Here is a 17401-nt window from a genome sequence, read left to right on the forward strand (position 1 = left end):
TTACATTGATAACATTACGCCTTTCAACGTTAACAAGTTTAATATTCTAGATCAAAATCAAAGAACACAAAAAAAAAAACAACAAGCAAAAACAAAAACAAAACCAAAAAAAGCAACACGGTACCAAACCGGTTAATCTCTAAAAATCAGTAAAGGACTATATATATGATAAGGGCCTAAAATGGCCCCCTAAAATGAACATCATCATTTTACTATCATTCTTTGTTTTCTTAGTACATATATGTATGTGATGTGTTTAAATAATATTCATTTTGATTCAAGTGCCCACAATTTAGAAATATGACATTGTAAAGACAACCTTTTCCCGCCATTTTTGCATTTTTAGCGTAAAACAGCTTGTTTTCCAGCAGTTTTTCCTTCCAATAACATAGAGCGCATTTTTGAACAAATAAAATATTTTAATCAGAGATGTATCTAGCCAAAACTGATAAGTGACAAACAAATTTTCCTTGTTCAAGCATGCGCTCTATATTTCCCATTCGTCAATAGATAAGAAAAATGTCAATTGTTGGCTGATTTTGATGGAATTTTAGAAATGGCGTCACTTCTGACGTCATTTACTGCCAGTGAGTGCAAATAAATCAAATAAATAGATGAAAAATATATTCTATATCAACTCTTCTAAAAAATTAGTTAACATTTAATTGTACCTGAAACACTTAAAAAATGGCGAATTATGGGGGCCAAATTTAACTCTTATCATATATAGTTCTTTGATAATTTTTCTCTGATATATTGACTATCAGCGGAGTCCGCTGTACAACTGAGAGTTATCAAATGGTCATTGAACATTGAAAGTTATTAATTGTACATTCATTGGTCATTATTTAAGCTACATTATCATGTTTTACATACATATAGTACAAAGGCACATGTACATGCACTAACCAAGTTTTATCCAGTATATAAATTAGTTTCATACAGATCTATTAATTCAAAGACAGATCTATTTTAATGAATATGCTACACAATGAAAATACACTTTAAATTTTAAAAATCTTATATTATGATACAAGTACGTGTAATTTTTATCATGATTCAAACGAAGGTTGCACAGAGCTGTCACAATGATCCATTTTCTGTAGCCTAACGTAAATGGATGATTTGGTATATTTTGTTTGTCTGTAGCATTGCCTTTATCCTTCGGAATCTCCCTTCTGTGGAATTTTCTTTACCCCTTAACCATATGATCAGGTTCATCGCTCTTGCTTATTTGGTATTTTGTTCTGATAATTATTAGCTGCAATAATGATACCCTCTGCATATTTTTTATTCTTAAAAAAAAAAATAAATATACAAGGGAGGCTACATTATTGCAGCAAATTAACAGTCAGTTCTAGGTAACATTTCCGTCACCAAAATGAATTAGTATACGATTTTGTTGTAACGCGATTGGTTTTAGACGTGCAATTTGCATAAGAAAGTTGAATTTTTCAAATTGCGATTACATGCATTTTTATCAGAGATTTAACGTATCTATTTGCTTATATCTTGATTATATTATAATATAGTAAATTTGTTTCACAATACGTTGTCTAATCCTATCCGTCTTTTTTTTTTAAATATTAAATACAGTGCATGATTATCACATATTAAATCCAAACTGAAAGTTAGGCAAAAAGTTGTATTTTTCTTCGTTGTTGGAATGTTTTTTGATGACTTTTGTTGCATTTCAGTATTTTAACAACTTTCTATATTTTTTTCTCTCCCGTGTCCTCTAAATTGAACACCGTATCAAGTCCATAAACAGGCGTCGTGACTTTTTTTGTTTCGTTCTAAATAAAAAAAGGATTAGAAGATCGGTCAAATTGTATAAGGTGGAACAGCTTTGTGTTTGTACAGTGACTGAGGAAGGAAAGCCGCGTTGGAGCTGAGCTAACGGGTTGGGTTTTTTTTCATCAGTATTATGGCTAAAGCTCTAAAAGTTAAATTTTTTTTCATGATCAATTATGAATTTCATAACTTTATATAATTCTTTGTTGGCAATATGCAACTTACCTGATCTTTGATTGATACTAGATCGACGCTGCTGTCATACTCAATGCCTTCATCGGGTTGCATGATTTGATGGTGTTGTTCTCTAATATCGACAGATGGTTTTGAGCCAGAAACTAAGTATACTTATAAAGAGAAAACAAACTTTTGACATTTTGATTAGTACCGAGAGCTGCCTGCCTGATACAATAATTTAACACTGGATAGCAGCCCCTAGATTAATTAACAGGTATTTTGTTTTATTGATTCTCATACAATTTTTTGACGGTATTTGACCAATTCGCAGTAATATTATTCAGAATGGTTACATGTATCTTTGAAATAATTTCTTACATATTTTCTTTATCTGACTAGCTGATATTCTATTTTGACTTGAGTATTTTAGTAGATTGTGGTCTATTGAATTGACAGTACAGAAATACCAACTAAAATACATCCAGATTCTATTCAATACAGATTAAAATCAATGCCAAAGCTCTGTGGCCCGATTTGTTAAAGTTTGTTAAGCTACGCTAAAGGGATAAATGTATTATCAAAAGTAAATCTGCCAATCGATTGGAAGAAAAAAGAGAAAATTATAAAAGTTAACTTGCATCTAAATTCAGTTCATAAAACATTCAGTTGCCGTGAGTTGAAGTCAAGCAGAACCATATTGAGCTAGTCGAACTCACCGACAATCTTATCAATGTTTGAATACCGTAATTCTTAGTATTTATTGTAGACTCCAAAAAATAGATTTTCTTCTTCTGAATTTCGTTGTATTTGACTATAATCTTTTGGAATTTCCATTTATCAGAAGTGTACAAAAATCTTCAATGAATATAAAGCATTAAAACGGACCACAAGTATTTTTTTGACACCATTGTCTTTTATTAATTTTCAATCTAAAGTTGAAAATGATTACATGACAAATTGAACTTATCACTCATGGACTAAATCAAATGTCTTCAAATATCAGAAGAAGAAAGAAACCTTAAGTTTGGCATACCCGATAAAATAAAGTTGACATGTGCAATAAATAAAATGACACCTCAGAGTAACCAGACAAAAGCTAAAATAAAATACATAAACATTTCTGAAACATTTTTTTCTTAAAGCACCAAAATCAATTACACATTATATTCTGTAATAGTTAGATTTATTATAAAATATATTTCAAAGAAATGAAAATTTAACTGTTTGAATTATTAAATTTGAATACATATTTCAGAGATGAATAAGTACATGTATATTGAAAAACTGTAAGTTTTTCTCCACGACACCATTGTTACTGAAGGAGCAGATTAAATTCGTGTAGTAATATTACACTACACGTCAGAAAATATTGCAATATTACTTGATTTACCTGTTAAACACTCAATAATAAAGTAGTCGATGTTTAGGCTGCAAAGTTTGTCTTTATCTTGCTGTTTCATAGCCAAAATGTTTCTCAAGTAGATCTCTTTCACGGAAAAAACCACTATGAAACTTGATGAATGGAGAATTCCATTGACATAAATTTCCTCTTCTGTACATCCCACAATAACAGCAACAGTTTTTTTAATTCTAAAAATCTCTTCTTTCGTATAATTTGATAAGTTGCCCATGACGTGAAACTGTACATTTTTGAATCCACTTTCTGTATAATTGAAGAAGAAAAAAATCGTTATGCTAAAGATATCCGTCTTTAAGAGAAATTTGATCATAAATAGTTGTTTTAAAAACCTGCTTCCTTAAAAAAACCCACTATCACCCGTATGTCTAGGTTGCACATTCACGGAACAACTCATTGATTTCACTTAAGCTTTGAATGCTTATTTGTGGATGTCGTTGGTTCTATAACACATGCACCATAGCGGTTCAGACAAAGTGAATACCGCGCGTTAGCTTAAACATACGCAATACTAAACACTGTGCCGGATAATTATGCCAGTGCCAAGGTGGCATTTTTGCACCCGCTTAAGATGCAGTTTCGGAAAAATCCATGTATACCAAATGATAGACCATTGTCTAGAGAGTATATAACCACTTTTGTTTTTAGTGTGTTTCACCTGACAGGTGAGATATGTACCTTTAAAAATTAATATCCCATCGGAAAATGATAATTCCCATTGGTGAATTGACTCTCCTTCAGGAAATATTGACAATCCTATAGGATTTTTAAAAGTCCTGTAGGAATTATATTTCCTATAGGAGAATGGTAAATCCTGTAGGAATTTGATTCAGACATGTAGTTTTCCTATAGGATATTAAGTTTTCCTATCGGATTTTATCAAATCCTATCGGAATTGAAATTCCTATAGGAAGTTCTTGTATTCCGATAGGAAATTTCAAATTACCTACAGGAATATTGATTTTCCTATGGGAAAAAATATTTTCCTATAGGAATTTATTTTTGAAAGGTAAATATCTTACCTGACAGGTGAGATACACTGATAACAAAGGTGGTTGTTAACTCTTTGAGCAATGGTCTATCATATGGCATATTTGAATTTTTCGATATATATGCAGCTTAAGCGGGTGCAAAAATGCCACCTCATCTTCGCTAGCCAAGGGTTTTCGGTCCACTTTGCTCCCCATAAACCCTTGGCGGATTTCATTACGAAAACTCGGTGACAAGATCTGTTTTATGATTGGCTGCAGCTGCGAGTAGCTGATCCAATCGCAGTGCTTGTAAATATAAACTTTAAAAGAAAACACAAGTGTGATTTTCGGTGCTTTTAACAAATTGTGACACAAGTTCTCGAGTACAGTGCCTCCCCAACGATGATCTAACCAGATCGTTTTAAAAACCTAACGTTATATATTTTACTGGGATTGACCATAGTTCTACAAACTTGTCAAGGCTCGCGTGATAGCATGGGAAGTAAACATGGCGAATGTAGAAGTTGCCTATCGCGTTAGTATATATACGTTCCTGCTTATGGTTATTGCTTTTAAAGGTTCAGTGAGCTCTGTTTTATTTAATTTCTTTGGTCCGCAATATTCACGACAACGATACCTGATTTTATGGCATGGAAGCTTTCATATAAATCGGCGACTTTTTCACTCCCGGTACAGGTCCTTACAAAACACTATGAATAAAACATTCCGTGCTTTCCCTAGGTTATAACCTAATTCGTATTTAATAGCATCGTTAATTATGTTCCGATATTCGGTAGTCAACATGTTTTCAAGTTGTATTAATGCCGTAGTGTGTATATAACCCGTTGTTTTATTCGATTAAAATGTAAATATGCAAGGGGCGCAACTCAAGTTGCTCGCTAGATAGCGCCACCACATCACCGAGTTTTTGTAATGAAATCCGCCAAAGGTTTATGGGGAGCAAAGTGGACTGAAAACCCTTGGCTAGCGAAGATGATGCCACCTTGGCAGTGGCATAATTATCCGGCACAGTGTTACTAATAAAAGTTGTCATGTGACAATTTAAATTATGTGTAATTTGTATGTATATTTATAATTTTGAATATGCATTGTAGAGTATGAAGCACACATCAAAGTTTGGCGTCGACTTTAGTCACTGAAGAGAAGTTACAGACGGAGGAGAAATACGAGTATGTACATGTATATGTATTCTAGATTAATCCAATTAAATGGGCATAAGCCATTTTTTTCAAGTTTTATTATTTCAGAGCTAGACATAAAAAAGAGATCTTGGAATTTCAAGTACAATGTAGTTCTTCTATGGGTTTAACTTAATGGAGAAGACTTAAGTTACAATGAGCCAATATATTCTTTTGTTTTGTAGAATTAGGTTTCGACATTTTTTTTTCTCATATGTTTGACAATTATGTCATTGTATACTCTTTTTTTATAGGTGTGAACGTAAACAAAAACAACAAAAGCTGGTTTCTGAAGATGAAGTTGAACTGTCAACACTAATCAGACTAGCATTAAACCACAGATCGATGGCATCATTTTCCACACATAACGGAAAGCAGATCAGCAGTCACACAGTGGATGGATCCCATACTAAATGAGCACGAATGTGGAAGGCCTTGTACTACATGTACCTTCTTCATGGAGATGAAATTATGACAGATATCGAGGCTTTACCATTGGTGAATACTCTTTCCCCTTAAAGTGAAACTTAACAATCCAGCTTTTACCAAATGTAAAGATTAACTATCAGAAGAGGATGTAACGCGACGAATTGCCACCGTACAGATTCACATGGAAAGGGACGTTTAAAGGTCTGCATAACCAGGTAGTTCCAGTCACCTCTGATAGGAAAATAAGTGACTACTTAATTGTTTGTGCTGCATTAGTTAACCTGATATCTGATCTTATTTAAAGATGGTGATGAGTGATAGATGATATTTGAAAGTTTCACTGATGTAAACGATACAAGCATGAATAGATTTATACGAGGGTTGTTCGGAAATTATTGAGACAACATGGATATTTCCCTTCCTAAGTGACGAATTAGGGTGAAAATTGGCATGAACATTTAAGAAACCTTAACAAATAATAAAACAAAAATATTTTTAAAATGTTCAATATTTTGTTTACAACGGTAGATAAACAAAACGGTGGTCGGGGTACCCGGCGCAAGCATAAACTCGGAGAATAATAAAACTAAAACATCGTCTATCTATGTGTCCGCAAAGTAACAGTTTATAATAAAAGAAATCAGATTATATATGTTCATTTTGCTATTTATTGTACCGAACTTTTGAACAAGTTTCACTTCTGTTCGAGTTGAAATACGGATATGGTACAGATATATTTACCAAGCAATAGAAATCTGACAACGACGGTATATTGAATTTTGACGTCAAGGCGGCGCAGCAAATATACATCAAATTGGTGGAAATTTCGAAAAAAACACCTTTTCAGGGCACCCAATTGCTTTAACAATAAATATACGATGGCAAGGGATAGGGGGCTTCAGTTTATCGTCTTCTTTTACTAATTGTTTAGCTAGAATTCAGACAAAGTGACTAAATATCAAGTACTTTTCGCACACTAAATGATGTCATCAGTTCCAAAATATGTACACAGAATGACTGTAGTAGACATTTCACAGTTATTTGACTTTCGGTTAGAAATAACCCATTTTTTCCCCAAAAAAATTAAGAATGGAGAGAATATGTGAATGTTGACATCTAGATCTTGTAATGTAAACAAAAGATGCGAATTGAAGAAATAATTCTTATATCCCTTTGTTTGCTCCGATTTTTACAAGGGCATACACTAACAGATCATTACGATCTTTTGAATGTAAATTAAGGGAACGTTTAATTTATTAAAAAGTGCTGCTGCTTCGATGAAAGCTATAGAATGAATTATTAAATACGTAAAGTATTACCCGAAGGTCATATAAATTTCAACCGGACCTCATTTCTTTGATATGTAATCTAATAAAAGATGAACTCTATACGAAGCAGCAGCACTTTTCAGAATCTACTCGATAAGTATAATTTCATTATCATTTAAATTTTCAATTCAAATAAGGGTATGCCCTTGTAGTATTAAAATTTGCAATGACCTCCATTCGGGAGATTTATCAACACATATCACCTGACTATTGATTCAGGGGACCACATCAAGTGTCATACAAAGTAGCAATTACTGTACTGTTTCATTTGATATCACATTTATATCATGATAAAATAACTTTACATAAATATTTTTTATTAAAAGATCCATCGTTTTAGGAACCTTTAAATACACTGGTAGTTTCATTGTAAGCCTTAACAGTGCTGCATCAGGTGAGCTTAAAAACTTACTACACTCACTTTAGCTATAAGGTGTTCCGTTGGAAACGGATGGCTGTATGCAATTCAAAATTAATAAACAGATAATTTTTTTTCGGGAACTACATTCTATTGCGGAAGTTTTACTTAGGGAAAAATCTTGAAATCATACATCCTTTGAATTTACCAAAATTTTATTTTATATTTTCATGTACTCAACTTTTAAACATATTATATGTTTAAAACATATTCTGTATGACCTTTTATACATAAAAAAGTATTTTTTTTTAAGAATTTGATTCATTTTCAGCACAAAAGTGTGCAAATATATAGGAAAAGTCTGAATCTGCATTAGCCGAAATTTACAAGAATTTACATTTGAGACCCTTTTGAAAAAAATACGTCACTGACCTTCATGTTTTATTATGTCAATTACGAAATGAGAACATAGATAGACAATACTCACAGGATTTATAGAAAGTTTGACATTTAAAAAGATTTTTTTCAAACCAAATTGTAATTTTAGGAAAATAAGCCAGTTTTAAGTGCAAAAAAGGTCAAGAAAAAATTAATGCGACTTTGAAATATTTTTTAAAAAAATCGGATCATTTTATATATTTTAAGGAGGCCGATTTGGGTTTTTTTGCGGAAAAACTACAATAGCAAAACTCTTTATTTTTTAACCATATGTAATTGAAACCAACTCTAGTTTATATGCGAAGGTTCATGAAAATCGACCGTCTGGTTCTTTTTAGGGACCATCTCAAAATAGAGGTACATTTACTATAGGAATGTATAGGAAACTGTCATTTTCCGCACATCAAAGCAGTTTTTAAAAATACTACAATAGCTTTTTTTCTCCAATTATTAAATATGATAGGTAATATCATTTCCTACCTTATATGTAAAAAACACAAAATTCTACCGTCTGGTTTTTAGTGGGGGCCATCTCAAAATATTAAAATGCACCAAATTTTGCTATATATTTGGATCATCACAAATGGTGATTGGTATAATGGATTCATTCCAAAAATCAGGAAAATATCCTCGAGGATAGCATCATTCTGTATATAAAATTTCAACAGCGTACAATTTTTACTTTTTCTTTTATGTTATTTCTTATAACGTACTCCTACAAAGCTTCATTTTATCATAACGTCATAAAAGCGCAATGGCAATGCTCCCCTACCGCACAACGTAAAAATCGTGTTAAAAATAAAAATTTCCTTTAAAAATCTAAATATTTTTATCTGTATTTTGTTTATTGTGTTCAATTTTATAAATGATATTGAAAAAAATTCATAAGAAGTATAAAACAACTGTATTATATTAAAATGCGCAAAAACATGCGCAATGCAAACTAAAGTCGGCCTCCTTAATACAATATTCGATGTTTGTATTCCGCTTTATTATAACTACTGGCAACAAATGTTATTACAGCAAAAAAAATGCATTTTAAGCGCAAAAAGGTCAAATTAAATGTATCATATCTCAGAGGATAAACTCTCATCCACCTTTTGTATTTTTAAAGTGTATTTTGTCTATAGATTTCAATGAAATACTTCTTTTAAAATTCTTAAACAACCAAATTCAGAAGTGAAATATCTTAATATTGAAATGTATTTTATGAGTAATTTTAAAGTGTCAAAAACTATATATCAAATTAACTCGATTTATTTAACTATCGGAAATGTTATCCACAACTATAGATGTAATTTAAAGAGCTGAGTACACAACTCATATCTATAATTTAATAAACACTTGATTATAAGTTTCACCGGGTTAACACCGGGCTACTGTCAGTCAATATATTGGGTCTTAATAGCTCAGTGGTTAGAGCGCTGGCACGGTACGCCAAAGGTCCTGGATTCGAGTCCCGGTTGAGACTTGATTTTTCATCACCTGTTACATTTGGTACCAAACGTATAAATACACTTTCATTCCCCAGGAATGTGCTTCACAGAATATCATGTTCTCTCAGAAATGGGGACGAAATTTTGAAAGGGGGGGGGGGATATGTCACCGGGTTAACAGGTGTGTGACTGTTAGTCAATATATCGGAGCCGATAGCTCAGTGATTAGAGCGCTAACACGGTACGCAAGATGCTCTGAGATCAAGTTCCTGTTGAGACTTGACTTTTCACCACCTGTTACATAATTATGTCTTTGTATTTAAATATCGATTAAAATTGAAATGTTTTATTTACGAGTAAAAGAGATGAGAATAAATGTTGTAATAAGAAAAGTGCTCATTTTCTTCGTTAAACCGTCAGCCACAAAATGTACTGCCTTACTAAAATAGTTAAATATTTAATTTTCTCTAAACTATTCTAATACATTATTTGACAATAATATACATTTTTAAAACAAGATATCTGTGAGCCAATGCTTACTAGTGATACCCCTGCTCTGATGTGAATATGCAAAATAGGCAAAGTAGACATTTACAGGAAGTTGACGTCCGATTGGTACAAAGATATATCCCACGATATGACATGCCTAAACATATAGTGTGTCAAAATTTTAAGCATCTACAATAAATAGTTGCTGAGAAATCTTTGACGAAAATTTAGGCTCAAAATAAACAAAGTCGTCTTTAACAAGAAGTTGGCATCCGATTGATACAAAAATATATCCCACGATATGGCATGCCTAAACAAACAGTCTGTATAAATTTCAAGCATTTGTGATAAAAAGTTGTTGAGAAATCTTTGACGAAAACTTCTTAGAAAATTTAGGCTAAAAGAATACAAAGTCGTCATTTAACAGGAAATTGACGTCCGAATGGTACAAAAATATATCCCACGATATGGCATGCCTAAACAAACAGTGTTTAAATTTCAAGCATCTGTGATATAAAGTTGTTGAGAAATCTTTGACGAAAATTTCTTGGAAAATTTAGGCTCAAAATAAAAACAAAGTCGTCATTAAATAGGAAATTGACGTCCAATTGGTACTATATAAAAAGTGCCTGTTTGGGAGGGTAACAGTTGAAATTGACACCCCGAGAAAACCATTGTCAACCTACGCGAAGCGGAGGTTGACAATGGTTTTCGAGGGGTGTTAATTTCAACTGTTATCCTCCCAAACAGGCACTTTTTATTTTGTTATACTGTATGTCTTAATTTTTAAGAAAATTTTACTGCTTTTATAAAGGAATAACGTGAATTCTACAGCGAACCGTACGCGCATAATTTTCGCGCATGTAACATTTTTTAATGTTACCCGTTGCTAAGTGCGTTGCTAACGCTGAGGGAAATAGAAAATATTATTAACTGCGTCTTGACCAATCAGATTTCAGTATTTGACATGAAAGTATAACAAAAAAATATATCCAACGATATGGCATGCCTAAACAAACAGTGTGTTAAAGTTTAAGCACCTGCAATTTTCTAAAAAAAAAAATGCGACAGAAATTTTTGTTTCTTGCTTGAAATGCGACAGAAATTTTTGTTATGGCCAGACAGACAGGCACCAGGGTAAAACAGTTTACCCCCTACTCCTTCAGAGCGGGGTAAAAAAATCCTAACTCTGTCGGAAAGTTACGAAAAGGCGCTAAGGTATCAATCGTGTTGCGCGATTTTGACATAGACAGTGTGACCATCTATTCAAATGCAATTACAAAACTTTTACTGCATCATATGTCGCAGCAGAGATTGTTGGAGCTGAATGAAGCATACACTGCAAGACGACAATCATAATAACTGGCTGGAGCACGTGTGCATATTTCCCTAAATCTCTACTCTTGATTATAGGCATGCATAATTCCTGGGAAGAAGCTTGCGTCCAAGGGTGCTAGTTAGCAATAACGTATCAACGGATATTTTGAAGGCATATGTCAAGCGATACATTGCATGGGCATAAAACATTCCAAATTATACAAGCAGATGATGACAAATCAGATACGACCAAAGCAGAGGAGACCGAAATTCGGAAGGGCAAGATGAACTGTGAGCAAAAATATCAAACCATTCAACTTGCACCGAGAATAGTGCAATAACAAAAATGCAAAGGATCACGAACTTACTACCGTATATTACAGTAAAAATCAATGAGCATCCCCGCCGATAAAGGGATGATTTACATATATGGACGCAAGCTTTTAATCAAACGTTTCTCTAAATATTTTTACAACAAAGGAGTTGTATAAATTGTTGAGGAATGTTTTCAAAAAGTAAGCGATACCATAAAAAAGCAAAAGAACCTATGTAATACTATACCTGATTGTTTTTCGTAAAAGCACAATGCATTTTGCTCTTCTGCATATTTTATACATTGTTTATATAGATCCCAGCAATCTGTTTCTTTCAGTAAAAACTGAATGAAAATCACATCAGATGGCTGAAAGAGTTCGTTGTCCTTAAGAACTCCCAAGCATTCTGCTACAGATTTCGCTTCCAGTAAAGATGTCTTATCCTTAAACTTACAAGAATCTGTAAAAATAAAACACCAAAAAACAAAATACAGTAAAACTCGTTTAGTACGAACACGGATATAGCGAATTTTCGGATATAGCGAACTTTTTTGGAATCCCCGGTAAAAATCTTAACAACTCTTTGCAAAATTTTGCGGTTATAACGAATTCGGATATAACGAATTTACGGATATAGCGAACTGATTTTGAGTCCCGTAGATATGAAATATAACGAAATTTCACACCTTTATAACGAATTTCGTTATAGTTTAAAAAAGGAAGCACTACCAATTAATGAAATAGTTTGAAAGAATTTATTTTTATAGATTTTTTTTCAATTCATAATTCGATTATTAAAGGTATCAGAGTAATGAATTTTTATTTTAAGCCTCATTTGGCGAAATTTATAGTCTGGTGAAAGAAAACATGTACATGTATATAGTGAATTCGCTATAGATAATATTACGAATTCGCTATATGGATATAACGAATTACGGATATAACGAAGTAATTTCATTGGACCCTAGGAATTCGCTATAACCGAGTTTTACTGTACAAAAAACAAAAAAACAGAAGTCTGTTTTGTCTTGTGTTTTGGTTCTTTTAAGTTGAAGTTTACATAAAATAATGATACTTACTTGAAATTAAAAACTTTAATTGGTTGAGCTTTTCCATAGGAAACGATTTTGCAATGTCGTTAAATAAAACTGCAAAACTGATATTCTCTCTTGTACTGGAGTCAAATGTCTTCTGATAAGCTGGTAGGTAGAAGAAATATTTCAAATATTATGTTATATGTATAAAGATTTAAATAGCAATCAATTCATATCAGAATTATTTTTTCTTTACGCTTATATTGCTTTATTAGAATTTATAAGATTAAGTAATAAATATGGTGTGATAAAATGTTGTTATTCATTTTCAATAACACAATCATTGTTTGAACATTTGATATAAAATCAATATGAAGTAAGTAAAAAGTCGGACACTTCTGCAAATATATTCAGTGGCCTTGCAAAGTCGCATTTCATAGCTGGGGGCTGTTGCTTCGTTGTCATGGCAAAAAAAGACTTAGATGGAGAAATATGAACTTCAAGCATATCATTGCGAGCTTTCCACCATGAAATACACAAAGCTCCTTTACTAACATTATCTAATTACTTTCTATATTTACTATATTTAAAATTCATTGCATAATGATAAAAAGAGTTTTGCTCCCTTTTAATGGCCAAAACATTTCACTTTACATTCCTGTGTATAAATTGAACTTGATTTTGACTAAATTTTGAATTGAGACATTAAATAATTAAACTTTTGTACCTATTATTTTAAGAAAATTTGCTCCCCTCCCTCTAATTTTCATTGGTATTGGAGAGGGGGTTCAAAGTATTATGGCCGCGATATTTTGAGCCCCTACTTTTTTTTAAATTTCCATTGCAGCATATTCAAAATTTAATGACCGCAATGTATTGAACCCCCCCCCCCCCCATTTCACATTCCATTGGAGAGGGGTTTCAAAATATTACGGCAGCGATATATTGAACCCCACTCCTATTTCCAATTCCCATTGGAGAGAGGGTTCAAAATATTAAAATGTAAATAGCCTAAAATATAAAATATTAAATAGAATTGTAATTGTGTTACCCTCACAAACAGGCACTACTTATATAATGAAAGCCGAATGCCCCTGCAAAATTATGAATCTAAAATCCCTGAAATAATTGGCAATTTTTAACTTACTTAGTTTATCAATAAGGTGCAAATATATCGTAAAAAAAAGTAATTTGGTAAATACATTACCTGGAATGACCAATTCTGTGTTTCCAATGAAGTTCATCGCCTTTATTTTAAAGCAATATTCACCAAGATTTCTCTGTTTGACAACAAGGACAGGATGAGGTAAAACATTTGCAGTCCCTTTGAATTCTTCAGCATAGCAATTTACTGACGAGAACGTGTCATCGTTGTTTTTTTTCATTAGCCATTCAACGGAGTAAGGTGTTGGAATTGATGTTATTGTCGTTCTGAACCATACACTTCCTTCTTTTATTTCAGTTCTTTCAAAAATGATTTCAGGAATTCCTAGAAATATATATATAACTAAGTTAGTAATTCATATGCAAATACAGACTTAGTTAAGGATTGTTTTATGTAGTCGTATTAAACGTGTGCATATGTTTGATAAATATCACCGGAAAGTGAGTCTTTAATATGCTAGGTTGGATTTGAATTGTCGTGTTTCTGAAAGAACTCATCATAAACATATATACATGATATTTATCATAGCAAATAGCTTTACTCTTAAATTTCAAGTTTGCGGAAGAAACATAAAAGAAGTTTAACACGGGAGTTTTTTTGTGTGTATAAAGCATATTTTGATACATAATTGTTAACTGGCTCACATCAATGTTTTCCTATACATTGCAATATTTATTTTTGCAACTATGGATTTATGAAAGTTAACAACTTTAGAAAAGATGCTTCTGATGTCCTGGTCTTCAGAAATTTTAGGGATCCCATTACATCTAATCTAATCATTTGATCTTTAAAAATTAGTTTATATAGGATATAAACATTAAGAAACATAAGCAAAAACGATTTATTTCTAATGAATTTAAATCTACATTAGAGGAATTCCACATCATAGCCTTGCAAGTAAACAAACGCCATTTATCTTTCTGATGCTAAATATAAAACGTCACTTACAAACGCAAATTTAATGAATATATGAGGATAAAAAAGTAAATATGGTAAAGTAGGTTTGGTGGTCAACATATTACATAACAACCAGGTGCACATTTTAAAATTTTAAGGACAGTTGGAAAAATCAAATTAACATTTTTATACACTCAACAAACAGTTGACCCATAACTAAATACAGTAAAACTCATTTAGTACGAACACGGATATTGCGAATTCACGGATATAGCGAAGTCATCTTGGATCCCCAACTATGTAAATTTAATGAATTTCTCATACGGTTATAACGAATTACGGATATAACGAAGTAATTTCTTAGGTCCCAGTGACTTCGTTATAACCGAGTTTTGCTGTAGTGTGAGCTATGTAATATTGCATTAAATCCAAAATTGAATAATGTTGGTTTTACCGAAATGATTTTTATTGTGATTTGAGTATGTAAATGTAAATGCTTAAATTAAATTCTCTTAAAAAACATTTATTTAAGGTATGGAATCAAATGAAGATCGCTAGATTATCATTTTTGGCCGCCAGATAAAATAACATAAGTTATCAATGTACTACTAAATAAATTGTCAACTACTTTATTTGTGTATAAAGTGAAATTATGGTTAATGTATCAATTTTAAACACAGTAGTATATTGCATTAAATCTTTAGATAAAGTACAGAACGTACTATACAGTTGCTTTTCCAAGGAGAAACGGGTTCAAATGTCTTTTCCAAAAGAGCTAGCAATAAAAGGGAAAGAATTATAGAAGAAAGTGTTACTATTCAACGCAGGTAATCAATGATCATTATATAAAAATTATGTTGATACCTAATATTATTGCATCACTCTGCGTTGACCCTACTGCGTTGATGGCTGTTAGTTGATAAGACCCAGCGTCGTGAGGATTGACGTCGAATATGGTCAGTGATGGATCCTCAACACTTACTTGTGAATATTTCTCTTCACGGCTTAAAACATCTATCTTTTCTTCATTTTTTGTCCATAAAACATCTTGAACTGGAATTTCAAATCCCGAATACAAAAACACGTTGGCAATCAACTTTACCGACCGATTCTTGAAGTCTGTTTCATAACTGGTGATAACATTTGGAGGACCTACAATATTCATATTTTCTTTCAGAATTTATCGAAATAAATTCAATGCGAGTCTATATAAATGGGAAAAATTGCTATGTAAATTTAAAATAATAGCAAATTCTATGTAACGCATAATTACTTACAGCCAATAATGTTCAGATGCAAAGTGTTACTTATATTCTCTCCAAATATATTTCCCACAATAAGTCGATAGTAAAGTCGGTCATCAAAAGTTGTCTTCCGAATCATAAGTTTTGGGGACTCGGGTTCAATGCTACTTCCATCATATTTTGATGTGCTGATATCTATGCAATGAAAACTCAGCCCGTCATGACTTTTCTGCCACTTCACTGCATCAGGTGGTAGGTATGAGGAAATGACAGATTTCAATATCGTCTCTGATCCAAGTAAAACGTTTGGTTCTGCTATGATATTTGCTTTTGGAGCGTCTGGTACGAAAAAGTGATATTATTGCATTACTCTGCATTACTCTGCGTTGATAGTTATATGGTTGTCAGCTGGCTGTGTATACGAGGGCTATTCGGAAATTATTAAGACATTTATTCTTACTTCCTTAGGACAAAAAATGAACCATTAAAATTGTACAAAAAGTAAAGAAGGATACAGTTTATTATTGTGAAACTTTTCCAGTCAAAGACATCATAAGATCATTTCTGGTAAGCTGAAAAACTTGCTGAAGGTGGAATTGGACATCAGTCGATATTAATGTGGATGGAAATACATTATCATTAAAATACTTTCACCGGTTTAGAATTTTGAAACTTTACAATATTTAACCAAAAAAGAGCTGTTTAAAATTTTGAAGAGGTAAAGATTACAAAACCCCCAGAGTGATACGAACTAAAGACGTTTAGAATTTTGAAACTTTACAAATATTTAACCAAAAAAGAGCTGTTTAAAATTTTGAAGAGGTAAAGATTACAAAACCCCCAGAGTGATACGAACTAAAGACGTACAGGTTCGTAATTAACTCTCTAACCCGCTGCGCTATGGAGTATCTGAAAACTGCGAAACGAAATCGAATCAAAACGAAACGAAACAAAACCGAAGATCGAAACGAATGGAAATCAACGAAACGAAACGGAATTAAACAAAACAAAAAATCGATTATGACTACATTGAAGTGAAAATAAATTTATTGAAAATTATTTTAAACCATAAATAAAAATGGCCTGCATGTTTCACATTGCCGTTGTAAATGCTTAAGCGGCACACACACACACACACACACACACACACACACACACACACACACACACACGCTCGCGCGCACGCGATAAAATAAACTTTGTTTGAAAGTCTCCGTAAATATCATCATCATTCTCTCTCTCTCTCTCTCTCTCTCTCTCTCTCTCTCAAAACGTCTGACTATCCCAGTAATGCAATTAGAAAAATAAAAGATATGAAAATGTACATCAGTTATTTACATTATTATATACTTTTTGCAAATACCAGTAAGCTGCTTTAGAGTTTACAACGGCAA

The 17401-nt window shown here is 32.4% G+C and overlaps 1 protein-coding gene across 1 annotated transcript; it reads right to left on the reverse strand.

The window, feature by feature from the left end:
- Window positions 1-763: 763 nt before the first annotated feature.
- On the reverse strand, window positions 764-15890 carry LOC128185238 (uncharacterized). Its single transcript, XM_052854884.1, has 7 exons — window positions 15628-15890; window positions 13909-14190; window positions 12747-12866; window positions 11915-12127; window positions 3362-3634; window positions 2020-2141; window positions 764-784 (listed from the first exon to the last, which is right to left on the reverse strand). The coding sequence occupies exons 2-7, from the start codon at window positions 14084-14086 to the stop codon at window positions 764-766; spliced, it is 927 nt and encodes a 308-aa protein (XP_052710844.1). The 5' UTR covers window positions 14087-14190; window positions 15628-15890.
- Between the last annotated feature and the right edge of the window lie 1511 nt (window positions 15891-17401).

The sequence above is a fragment of the Crassostrea angulata genome, chromosome 5 (assembly GCF_025612915.1).
Source record: "Crassostrea angulata isolate pt1a10 chromosome 5, ASM2561291v2, whole genome shotgun sequence".
NCBI lineage: Eukaryota > Metazoa > Mollusca > Bivalvia > Ostreida > Ostreidae > Magallana > Magallana angulata.